This window comes from Salvelinus alpinus, chromosome 25, assembly GCF_045679555.1.
Source record: "Salvelinus alpinus chromosome 25, SLU_Salpinus.1, whole genome shotgun sequence".
In the NCBI taxonomy this organism is placed as follows: Eukaryota; Metazoa; Chordata; class Actinopteri; order Salmoniformes; family Salmonidae; genus Salvelinus; species Salvelinus alpinus.
This window is the reverse complement of record NC_092110.1, coordinates 26,032,939-26,044,781: the sequence shown is the minus strand read 5'-3', so window position 1 is coordinate 26,044,781 and position 11,843 is coordinate 26,032,939. Positions and strand designations below refer to the sequence as shown.

The window sequence follows — 11,843 nt, the reverse complement described above, 5'->3', positions numbered from 1 at the left end:
TGACCATATTAGAGACACATATTTCCCTCAGATTACACAGGTCCACAAAGAATTTGAAAACAAAACCAATTTTATTAAAATCCCATATCTCTTGGGTGAAATACCACAGTGTGCAATCACAGCAGCAAGATTTGTGACCTGTTGCCACAAGAAAAGGGCAACCAGTGAAGAACAAACACCATTGTAAATACAACCTATATTTATGTTTATTTATTTTCCCATTTGCACTTGAACTATTTGCACATTATTACAACACAGTATATAGACATTATATGACATTTGAAATGTCTCTATTCTTTTGGAACTTTTGTGATTGTAATGTTTACTGTTAATTTTTTATTGTTTATTTCACTTTTGTTTATTATCTATTTCACTTGCTTCGGCAATGTAAACATATGTTTCCCATGCCATTAAAGCCCTTAAATTGAAAATGAAATTGAATTGAAAAAAAGAGATCCCTTTTCGTCTAAGAGGAGGGGGGAAAGCTCTCCTCCCATTCACTCTCTGCACGTGGCTAATTTGCATGTGTGAAGGTCAGAGGGATTGTGGGAGGTGAAAGAGGCCACCAAAGGGCTGCCTGCCAGCCTGGCTCCCTGCCCAGCCCTCCCCTCCTGCATGGCCCCCTGCCCAGCACTCCCCTCCCGCTCCGAAAGCCAGCCTGCCTGCCCCACACAAACGGCACACCACTGTTTGAGGGGAATACGATAGCTCCAGGGTACCAGAGAGGGAGGGAAAACCACGGGCAGGCAGAAATCATCTGACCAACCACTCTGCTCCTAAACACATACTGTGTTTCCATCCCTTTCATTTACCTTCTTGGAGAGTCTGGGGCAAGTTTCAGATGGAGGGCTCTAAATACTTTAATATTTCCCCTGCTCATAACTTTCTCTCTTTCTCCCTCTCTCCCTCTCTGAAGTCAGCCCCATGACTCAGTAGCCTTGTGTGGCTGAGTTCAAATTCTGCTGCCACCCGCCGCTATATTTCCATATTTCTCAGATTGCCTCACTCTCTCTCTCTCCCCAGAAGAGACACTCTGCGTGGCCATCTTCACACCCCTGCTGAGAGAAATAACCAGAGAGAGAGAAGCTAGGCTGGGTGCTCTGAACGGAGATTCCCTGGTGCCACAGACAGACAGACAGACAGACAGACAGACAGACAGACAGACAGACAGACAGACAGACAGACAGACAGACAGACAGACAGACAGACAGACAGACAGACAGACAGACAGACAGACAGACAGACAGACAGACAGACAGACAGACAGACAGACAGACAGACAGACGAGTCAGCGAAGGCAGGCTTCTGATCCAGCCCAGGAACCAAATGTTTAAAAAAAAGAAATTGTCCCATGCGTCTTAAACAACAGGTGTAGACTAACAGTGAAACGCTTACCTATGGGCCCTTCCCAACAATGCAGAGAGAAAAATAGTAAAATAATAGAAAAATCACACACACAAGGAATAAATTCACAATGAATAACAACGTGCAGGGGTACGAGGTAATTGAGGTAGATGTGTACATAGGTAGGGGTAAAGTGACAGATAATAAACAGTAGCAGCAACACATGATAAGCTGATGAGCTGTAGACCACACTACCCACCGAGAGAGTTTTAATCTGTATTCTTTATAGCTGTTTACATACCACCACAGTCAGAGACTGGCACTAAGACAGCATTGAATGAGCTGTATTCTGCCATAAGCAAACAAGAAAACGCTCACCCAGAGGCGGCACTCCTAGTAGCCGGGGACTTTAATGCAGGGAAACTTAAATCAGTTTTACCAAATTTCTATCAGCATGTTAAATGTGCAACCAGAGGAAAAAGAACTCTGGACCACCTCCACACACATGGACGCATACAAAGCTCGTCCCTCAGCCCTCCATTTGGCAAATCTGACCATAATTCTATCCTCCTGATTCCTGCTTACAAGCTAAAATTTAAGCAGGAGGCACCAGTGACTAGATCAATAAAAAAGTGGTCAGATGAAGCAGATGCTAAGCTACAGGACTGTTTTGCTAGCACAGACTGGAATATGTTCCGGGATTCCTCCGATGGCATTGAGGAGTACACCGCATCAGTCATTGGCTTCATCAATAAGTGCATCGATGACGTCGTCCCCACAGTGACCGTACGTAAATACCGCAACCAGAGCCATGGATTACAGGCAGCATCCGCACTGAGCTAAAGGCTAGAGCTGCCGCTTGCAAGGACTACCGTTACAGACTACAAAGGAAAGCACAGCAGAGAGCTGCCCAGTGACACAAGCCTACCAGATGAGCTAAACTACTTCTGCTTGCTTCGAGGCCAATAACACTGAAACATGCATGAGAGCACCAGCTGTTCTGGAAGACTGTGTGATCACGCTCTCCACAGCCGATGTGAGTAAGACCTTTAAACAGGTCAACATTCACAAGGCCGCAGGGCCAGACGGATTACCAGGACGTGTACAGCGAGCATGCGCTGACCAACTTGCAAGTGTCTTCACTGACATTTTCAACCTCGCTGAGTCTGGAATACCAACATGTTTTAAGCAGACCACCATAGTCCCTGTGCCCAAGAACACTAAGGTAACCTGCCTAAATGACTTCCGACCCGTAGCACTCACGTCTGTAGCCATGAAGTGCTTTGAAAGGCTGGTCAAGGCTCACATCAACACCATCATCCCAGAAACCCTAGACCCACTCCAATTTGCATACCGCCCCAACAGATCCACAGATGATGCAATCTCTATTGCACTCCACACTGCCCTTTCCCACCTGGACAAAAGGAACACCTATGTGAGAGTGTTATTTATTGACTACAGCTCAGCGTTCAACTCCATAGTGCCCTCAAAGCTCATCAATAAGCTAAGGACCCTGGGACTAAACACCTCCTTCTGCAACTGGATCCTGGACTTTCTGACGGGCCACCCCCAGGTAGTAAGGGTAGGTAACAACACATCCGCCACGCTGATCCTCAACACAGGGGCACCTCAGGGGTGCGTGCTCAGTCCCCTCCTGTACTCCCTGTTCACTCGTGACTGCACGGCCAGGCACGACTCCAACACCATCATTAAATGTGTAGATGACACAACAGTGGTAGGCCTGATCACCGACAACGACGAGACAGCCTATAGGGAGGAGGACAGAGACCTGGCCGTGTGGTGCCAGGACAACAACCTCTCTCTCAACGTTATCAAGACAAAAGAGATGATTGTGGACTACAGGAAAAAGAGGACCGAGCAGGCCCCCATTCTCATTGACGGGCTGCAGTGGAGCAGGTTGAGAGCTTCAAGTTTGTTGGCGTCCACATCACCAACGAACTAACATGGTCCAAGCACACCAAGACAGTCATGAAGAGGGCACGACAAAACCTATTCCCCCTCAGGAGAATGAAAAGATTTGGCATGGGTCCTCAGATCCTAAAAAGGTTCTACAGCTGCACCATCGAGAGCATCCTGACTGGTTGCATCACTGCCTGGTATGGCAACTATTCGGTCACCGACCACAAGGCACTACAGAGGGTAGTGCAAACGGCACAGTACATCACTGGGGCCAAGCTTCCTGCCATCCAGGACCTCTATACCAGGCGGTGTCAGAGGAAGCTCCTAAAAATTGTCAAAGACTCCAGCCACCCTAGTCATAGACTGTTCTCTCTGCTACCTTACGGCAAGCGGTAACAGAGTGCCAAGTCTAGGTCCAAGAGGCTTCTAAACAGCTTCTACCCACAAGCCATAAGACTCCTGAACATCTAGTCAAATGGCTACCCAGACTATTTGCATTGCCCCCCCCCCCCCCCTCTTCACACCACTGCCACTCCCTGTTGTCATCTATGCATAGTCACTTTAATTAACTCTACCTACATGTACATACTACTTCAACTAACCGGTGTACCTGCAAATAGACTCTGTATCGGTACCCCCCTGTATATAGTCTCGCTCTTGTTATTTTTCTGCTGATCTTTAATTACTTGTTACTTTTATCTCTTATTCTTCTCTGTATTTTTTTGAAACTGCATTGTTGGTTAGGGGCTCGTAAGTAAGCATTTCACCGTAAGGTTGTTGTATTCGTCGTATGTGACTAATAAAATTTGATTTTGATTTTATGAGTCAAAAGAGTATGTGCAAAAATATCAATGCAGATAGTTAAACAGTTAACCAAATAGCTACCAGACTAACTATTTAGCAGTCTTATGCCTTGGTGGTAGAAGCTGTTCAGGGTCCTGTTGGTTCCAGACTTGGTGCATCGGTACCACTTGCCATGCGGCAGCAGAGAGAACAGTCCATGATTTGGGTGGATGGAGTGTTTGACATTGGTTAGGGCCTTCCTCTGACCCCGCCTGGTGTAGCGGTCCTGGATGGCAGGGAGCTCAGCCATAGTGATGTACTCTCGTTCTCTCCACAGCCTGACAATGTGTACTGGCTACCACTGATAAAGGCTCAGAGAGGAGGGTTAGGTAGCAGAATATCACCATGTTCTCTATATAGAGCTGGTCCTGTCTATCAATGTCATCCAGACGTCTGTCATGTCCATCAGTCATGTAGAAATGTTCACGTCAAAATAACAAATCCCTTAGGACACAAAGAGGCTATGGGTTTGAACTACCTCAATCATGTAGTGCAGCATTCCCATGCCGTTTGGGATTGGGAATAAACTAGCATCCTAAACTCCAAATAGCCAAAAGCCAAACAAAAACTATGCAGATTTTCAATAACTAAAAAACTGCTCTGCTTCAACAAATTATTGCACTCTGTTTGTTATGAGTGCATCACAGGCCAGAACAAAAAGTTACAATTATTTTATTAGCAAGCTAATTATACGTACAGTCGACGCTCCGACTGGTCAATTTTTTATGACAAATCTGAATTAATTGGCATTTTAAGAAAATCATGGGCAGTCCCGGGATAATCTAGCTGCCAATTACGCTCATGAGCATTGTGTTTCATCCAGCAAGATGAAAACCCTGGCCGTCTGTCTGACCCTTATCGGGAACAACAGAGCAAATGAACATTTCACTGTGTTGTTCCTAATCAGCGCTAGGCTAGGAGAGCCTGAGATGAAAACAAAGCAACATGAACAAAGCGTGGAGGAGCAAGGGAAGGAGCTGAGGCTGGAGAACTAGTGCTGACGAGGCTACTTCTGTCTGCTCCACACTGCACTGTCACACACACACACACACACACACACACACACACACACACACACACACACACACACACACACACACACACACACACACACACACACACACACACACACACACACACACACTGAAATATTAAATAATGTGCATACAAACCCAGACAGACAAGCAAGAATATGAACATAAAGCCAGATATACAAGGACATGCAATCACGCACACACACACACACACACATATACACTGCAGTGTATTACCCTTATACTACTGTAAATAAGTGAACACATGTTTTAAAGACTGAAAGGCATAACTAGATTGAGAGAATATAATAAGCACTGTGTAAAATCAGTCAATACTTAAACTAGAACAACAGTTTCATTTTCCACAAAACTGACATTTTTGTGTGTTTCTTTACTGGCAGAATTGGAAGGCCAAAAAGATAATCAAGGACAACAACCACCTGAGCCACTGCCTGTTCACCCCGCTACCATCCAGAAGGCCGGGTCATTACAGGTGCATCAAAGCAGGGACCGAGAGACTGAAAAACAGCTTCTATCTCAAGGCCATCAGACTGTTAAACAACCATCACTAACACAGAGAGACTGCTGCCCACATACAGACTTGAAATCATTGGCCACTTTAATAAATGGATCACTAGTCACTTTAAAAATGCCACTTTAATAATGTTTACATATCTTACATATCTCATCTCATATGTATATACTGTATATTATACCATCTATTGCATCTTGCCTATTCCGCTCAGTCATCGCTCATCCATATATTTATATGTACATATTCTTATTCCATCCCTTTAGATTTGTGTGTATTAGGTAGTTCTGGGGAATTGTTAGATGACTTGTTAGATATTACTGCACTGTCGGAACTAGAAGCACAAGCATTTCACTACACTCTCATTAACATCAGCTAACCATGTGTGTATGACCAATCAAATTTGATTTGATTTGTTATGATTTGACCTATTTGATGAGATACTAAGGAACAGTGTGCAGAAGCAGACAGACCACTAACTGATCACAAGGACTCTCTCTCTCTTCCTCTGTCCATTTCCTCAATCAAATAGGCCAGAGTAATTGGAAATCTGGGACAATGCAATTTGGACGAAAGAGTAGCTTCAACTAGGGGTCTCCTTCCTGTAGTTCTACTCTCTTTGTGTGTGTGTGTGTGTGTGTGTGTGTGTGTGTGTGTGTGTGTGTGTGTGTGTGTGTGTGTGTGTGTGTGTGTGTGTGTGTGTGTGTGTGTGTGTGTGTGTGTGTGTGTGTGTGTGTCTTCACCTCCCAGTCTGTTTTAAATGAGGAAGGTGTTCTCACAGCTCTTGCTCCTGTAGAGAGGCAGTGGAGTGGAACTTAACTTGAAAGAGGGAGATTCTGCCGACAGGTGATTGAAGCATGTTTAACCAAACACACACACACAGACAGAGAGAGACTTTGAGGTGCTTAAAGCCAGATCATGGCTCAAACGGAGGATCCACATTAGACCGGTCCTGACACACAACCCCTGTTGGTGCACTGACTGAGGAACCTCTCACAGTCAATTACAAACCTGTTTATCCACATGTATACAGGATTTCTGTTCATATGAAACAACTAAAACACAATCTCTACTCCGGGTTCAAAATAAAATACATTGTAGTATGAAAATAAATAAATGATAAGTAAATACCAAGTTCAACTGCATGCAACCTGTGCAAAACATATTGTACATTATTTTAATAATAAGAGATTCATTTAGTTGATATCCTCTAGAGATTTATTCTGCTTGTAAATGTATGCTTATAATGTGCATCTTTAGCCCACTGATGTCTTTAAATAGTAGGGCCAAATATGATTGCTACAATTTATTTACCAATTACAATTTGGAAGCTATTATTCTCTGAGGCTGAAGGAGAGGCTTATTAACTTAATGGCTGCCCAGCTCGGCTATGGTATGCATCACATACAATCATTACCCTCCAATGACTAACTATGATTATAACCACCGCTGTTCATAATGTTTAGATGCACGGAAAATTGTCATGAATATGCAGGTTGCCGTTTAATGTCACGAGTCTTGACCTGGAGGCAGAACTGAGAGATTTCCCCTTAGATAGGCCAGCTGCAAGGGAAAAAAATGATGTATTGTAAAAAATTTATGAAAACAAAAATGAGCTTAGGTTTAGGCATTAAGGTTATTAGTGTGGTTAAGGTTATGGTTAAGGGTTGGTTAAAAATCAGATTGTTTGACTTTGTGGCTGTGCCAGCAGTGACTTCTCTGCAGAACTGCCTCCAGAACAAGATTCATGACGAAAAATGCTAACCTGACATAAATACATTATATTGCTATTCTGAAACCTGGCATAATATTTAAAAAATGACTTGTAATTATTTGCCTGTACAGTTATGTAAGACTAAAAGCATGACAATGATGTAGATGTGTATGATGTATTGTAGATGCTTAGCACTGTGGTTGTTGTGCATCCAAAATACAGTATACAATATAATAACTATTTGTGGCATGAAAACCATTTAATTAATATTACAAAGGCGGCCTTCCAAATGTCCTAAATTAAGACTGTACTAAAACTACTTCAGACAAATAATGTATGATCTGTTGAATGACATGTCTAAGCTATAAAATATGGACTATTATTACTATGGAATTACTAGGCCTACTACAATAAAAAATGTCATCAAAATCCCCCATGCACACAGGTCTTCCTGGGAACTACACAAAAGTAGCCTAGTGTTTTGTTTGGAAGAGAGTGAAAGACCACACCTAGGCCACACCTCCACTTTGCCCTGGGGTCAAATATCTGGGTCATTTTCAGCAGAGTTCATCCTTGACAATATAAATGTATCCATTCATGATAACACAACCCAAAGGCATAATGTATATATACAACTCTTCATTATTCTATAGCCTCGAAGATGGCGTTCTATAGGCAATGTTATGAATAGTCCGCCCCCCGTCCCCCACCATGCCCCGGGTCAAGCGCCTGAATAGAGGGTTCAGCACTTTTTACATGAGCAGCGCTCAGCACCCTTGTGGGGAGACGGAGGGCCAATCAGATGGCAGATTTGAGGGAGTCGTCTGGGGAGGTTTACAGCCACTTTATCTCCACAATTCAAATTCCAAACCTTGCAATGGAGAGAAAACCTAGTTACTTTCCAATAAATAACCCAGGCGGACAGCGTGATACACAGACACGCCTCGCCTTCGACAGTCATTGCGACTATACTATATGCGCAAACATCGATTGCTAATTAAAATATATGATATTTTGAAGATGTAATTTGGACATATTTGTAATTAAAAACAATATTAATCAATGTGTAACGTTTTAATTCGTCGAGACCCTATACAGCGCGTCCCTCCAAATAACGTTTTTTAACCACGTCCGCAAGAGGGCGAATCTCCAACATAAATAATTGTTTTTAATTAAAGAATGTAAATGCGTAATATCTTACACAAATAAAGCTCTTCAATTAAAATATGTGTGTGAAATAATCAACACACAGTCAAGGTAAATGCATTGCAACAATTTTAACCAAATACATATTAATAATTATAATTGTATTCTGTTTAACGCGCCTTTACGCACAAAATTATATTTAGTTCCCAAGCCTATTTACGACTAATAGCCTAAATTAATTGTGTAAAATCTCTGTTATGAAATAATGCCTGTATTGCACAAATACGTGACTGACAGGCTATTGTTTTTCTCGCAAGAGTCACCTTGAGCAGATCTGAAACCAGCCAGTATTATCTTCTCCAATTACTTTACAGCTAGATTAATATTAGAAGTGTATTATTCACCAACAAATATCATATTTATGTGAAGTAGAGAGGGATTATTAGTTTCTGTGTAATAACACATTTCAACAACTCTACAAGCATGACAGGTGTGACTCAGAGTACAGCTGAGTTTGTAAAACTAGTATTTACCTGTGGTCTGCTGATACCTGGCCCTCCGTTTCCAGGACTCATGGACGGGTGATTTCTCTGTTGCCCTGGCCAGCCATGGGTTGTGGAGCCATACTGAGAAGTCATGTCTTTGCCCAGGCCGATGCCATCTTGTTGTTGTGCAGAGGGACTGTTATAGTCTTGATAGCCACTTCCATAACCTCGCATCATTGGACTTGGAGACGTCAGTAATTGGTTTAGTGTCGGGGTGGCTCCGGTAGGATGCTGACTCTGTCCTGGGAATCTCTGAAAGCCCCCAACACTTCCACCAGAACCGCAGGCAGCAGCTCCCATAGCAGCCTTGACATGGCCAGCTGGAGTGTTGCTGCCAGGGCCAATCAGCATGTTACTGCCCTGTCTGGACGGGGCCATCATGCCATAGCTCGCGCCACAGTAGCCCTGCCGGTAGCCAGAATAGTGATTGTAGTGGCTGTTGTGGTACCCTTCTTGGGAGTTGTGCACTGGGTCCATGTTGTTGGGTCCCGAAGAGTGCATCATCCCCATCCCTGTGCTTTGTTGTCCGCCATGTTGATCATAGCAGGGCCCTACTCTGGAAGTGCCATAGTAGTTATTAAACTCGTTGTTTCCTCCCGCGCTCTGGGGCTGGCTGATGATGTTGTTGGTCGTTGGTCCCAAGTTGGAATGTTCATACCTAGCACCCATCCGCTCCCCTGGTTTACAGGTATGATCCCCCTCACCTTTACTCAGCATCTGCTGCTCTGGCTGGCTACCCAAAACACCCTCCTTCCCTCCGTGATGGTGATTCTCACTCTCTCCCCTTGTAGCTTGGCTGTTGTTGTTGTTGTTACTTTGTATCTGGCGCTGCTGATGCTGAGGAAACGGGTTAAATTGTGACTGCTGTTGCGGCGGTGTGAGGTGCTGAGGGGGATCTCCGCTCCCAACATTTTTCATTTTATGGTTCTCTATCAACCCGGTTTCCATCCCCCCCGGAGAGGTCGTCGAATCTGACGAAGTGACGTTATTTCCACTCTCCTTCTCCGGTGTGTCACAATTGTTATTCGGAGAATAAGTTGAATTGACCATGTTGAGCTCATGTCGGTGGTGGTGATCAACATTATTCATTGTGTTAGTCCCATCAACAGCTCCAAGCATTTCTCCAGATCTTGATATATTTCCTCCTCCTGATTTCCCCGAATGTATCTCTTGACCCAAATTGCCAGACAATTTCTTATTCTTATTATTAGTTATTGTCGGTGCTGATGCCACTTGCGCAGCCATTGTCACTTGAACATTTTAGACAGGGACACTGACCGACGCACAGAACTCTATCACACACAAAAATACAGACAGAGGAAAAACACAAGCAGGAAAAAAATATTCAATGGAAAAACGAAGCTGTGTTATAGCGCTGTAATGCTTGTAAAAATCGGCGGTGAAATGCGTTGCTGACAGCCGCGGCTTTGGCGCGGTCAGTGAGGCTTCATGCTGAAGTTTGTCGTCCAGGTTTAAATGAAACTTTTTTCCTTTCCTCCAACCCGGATATGGGTAAATGCTTGTCTCCCGGAGCCCTTCTGGCCCAGCATGGCATGAGAGAGAGAGAGCAAGCTCCACCAGCTATTATCCACCACCAGGCTCCAACGCGCCTTACATGGAAAACGCGGACTGGAGTCTCCAATGTTATCCAGTGAAGGAAAGTCACTGTAAAATTTAATATAGAAACAATATTGAATGGTAGCATGGTATCCGGATGAAACAGTCCTATTGAATAGAGGAATAGTCTACTTAATAGACTACATTTCATTTTATACCATTATGCTGGAACTTAGTAAGCTACCTCTCAGAGAGTCTTGTGTCTTCCAAAGATGTGCAGCTCCATCGGAAATACAAGCCGATACTCCAGATCTGGGTTTGAGTGTCACCTACTCCGCTCATCTCCCTCTTGGCTCATTCCAGTTTCTGTAGCTCTGAAAGAATGAGACACGCAACCACAGAAGCTGCAGCGCACAATAATGTTGCTATCAGAATAAGTATGTAATCTCACCCTGTAACTACCCTAACCACAAGCTTTTTCATCATCTTGAGCAGTTATGAGAACATTGTTTTTGAAATATAAGTGACGTCACTGCCCTTGACTATTAGGTGCCTTAATTTTCCTTTGCCAATTCTCTCTCATCAGCTTGTTATATTTTGGGTAGAAGCTATGAATTTATCAAATTATTTATTTAACAGATAAAAAAGGGTTGCTTGGACCTAAAATACACAGTGGTGAAAAAAGTACCCAATTGTCATACTTGAGTAAACGTGAAGATACTTTAATTAATAGAAAATTACTCAAGTAAAAGTGAAAGTCACCCAGTAAAATACTACTTGAGTAAAAGTCTAAAAGTAATTGGTTTTAAATATACTTAAGTATAAAAAGTAAACGTCATTGCAAAAATATACTTGAGTATCTATAATAAAATTCAAAGTATAAATCATTTCAAATGTCCTTATCTTAAGCAAACCAGGCCGCACCATTTTCTTGATTTTTGAATTCCACGATAGCCAGGGGCACACTTCAACAATCAAACATAATTTACAAACGAAGCGTTTGTGTTTAGTGAGTCCGCCAGATCAGTGTCAGTAGGGATGACCAGGCATGTTGTCTTGACAAGTACTTGAATTGGACCATGTTCCTGTCCTGCTAAGCATTCAAAACGTAATGAGTACTTTTGGGTGTCAGGGAAAATGTATGGAGTAAAAAGTACATTATTTTCTTTAGGAATGTAGTAAAGTGAACTACACATACCCCAAAAAAC

General features: G+C 43.2%; 1 protein-coding gene across 2 annotated transcripts in view; it reads right to left on the bottom strand.

Annotated features, from left to right (window-relative positions):
* LOC139553735 (AT-rich interactive domain-containing protein 1B-like) overlaps nucleotides 1–10,655 on the bottom strand; it is a 398,895-nt gene extending 388,240 nt beyond the window's left edge. For both annotated transcript variants that reach the window (XM_071366350.1, XM_071366351.1), the window contains exon 1: nucleotides 9,067–10,655. In XM_071366350.1, the coding sequence (XP_071222451.1) occupies nucleotides 9,067–10,323 (1,257 nt within the window). In that variant the 5' untranslated portion in view covers nucleotides 10,324–10,655. The remainder of the gene's footprint in view (nucleotides 1–9,066) is intronic.
* Nucleotides 10,656–11,843: the final 1,188 nt, after the last annotated feature.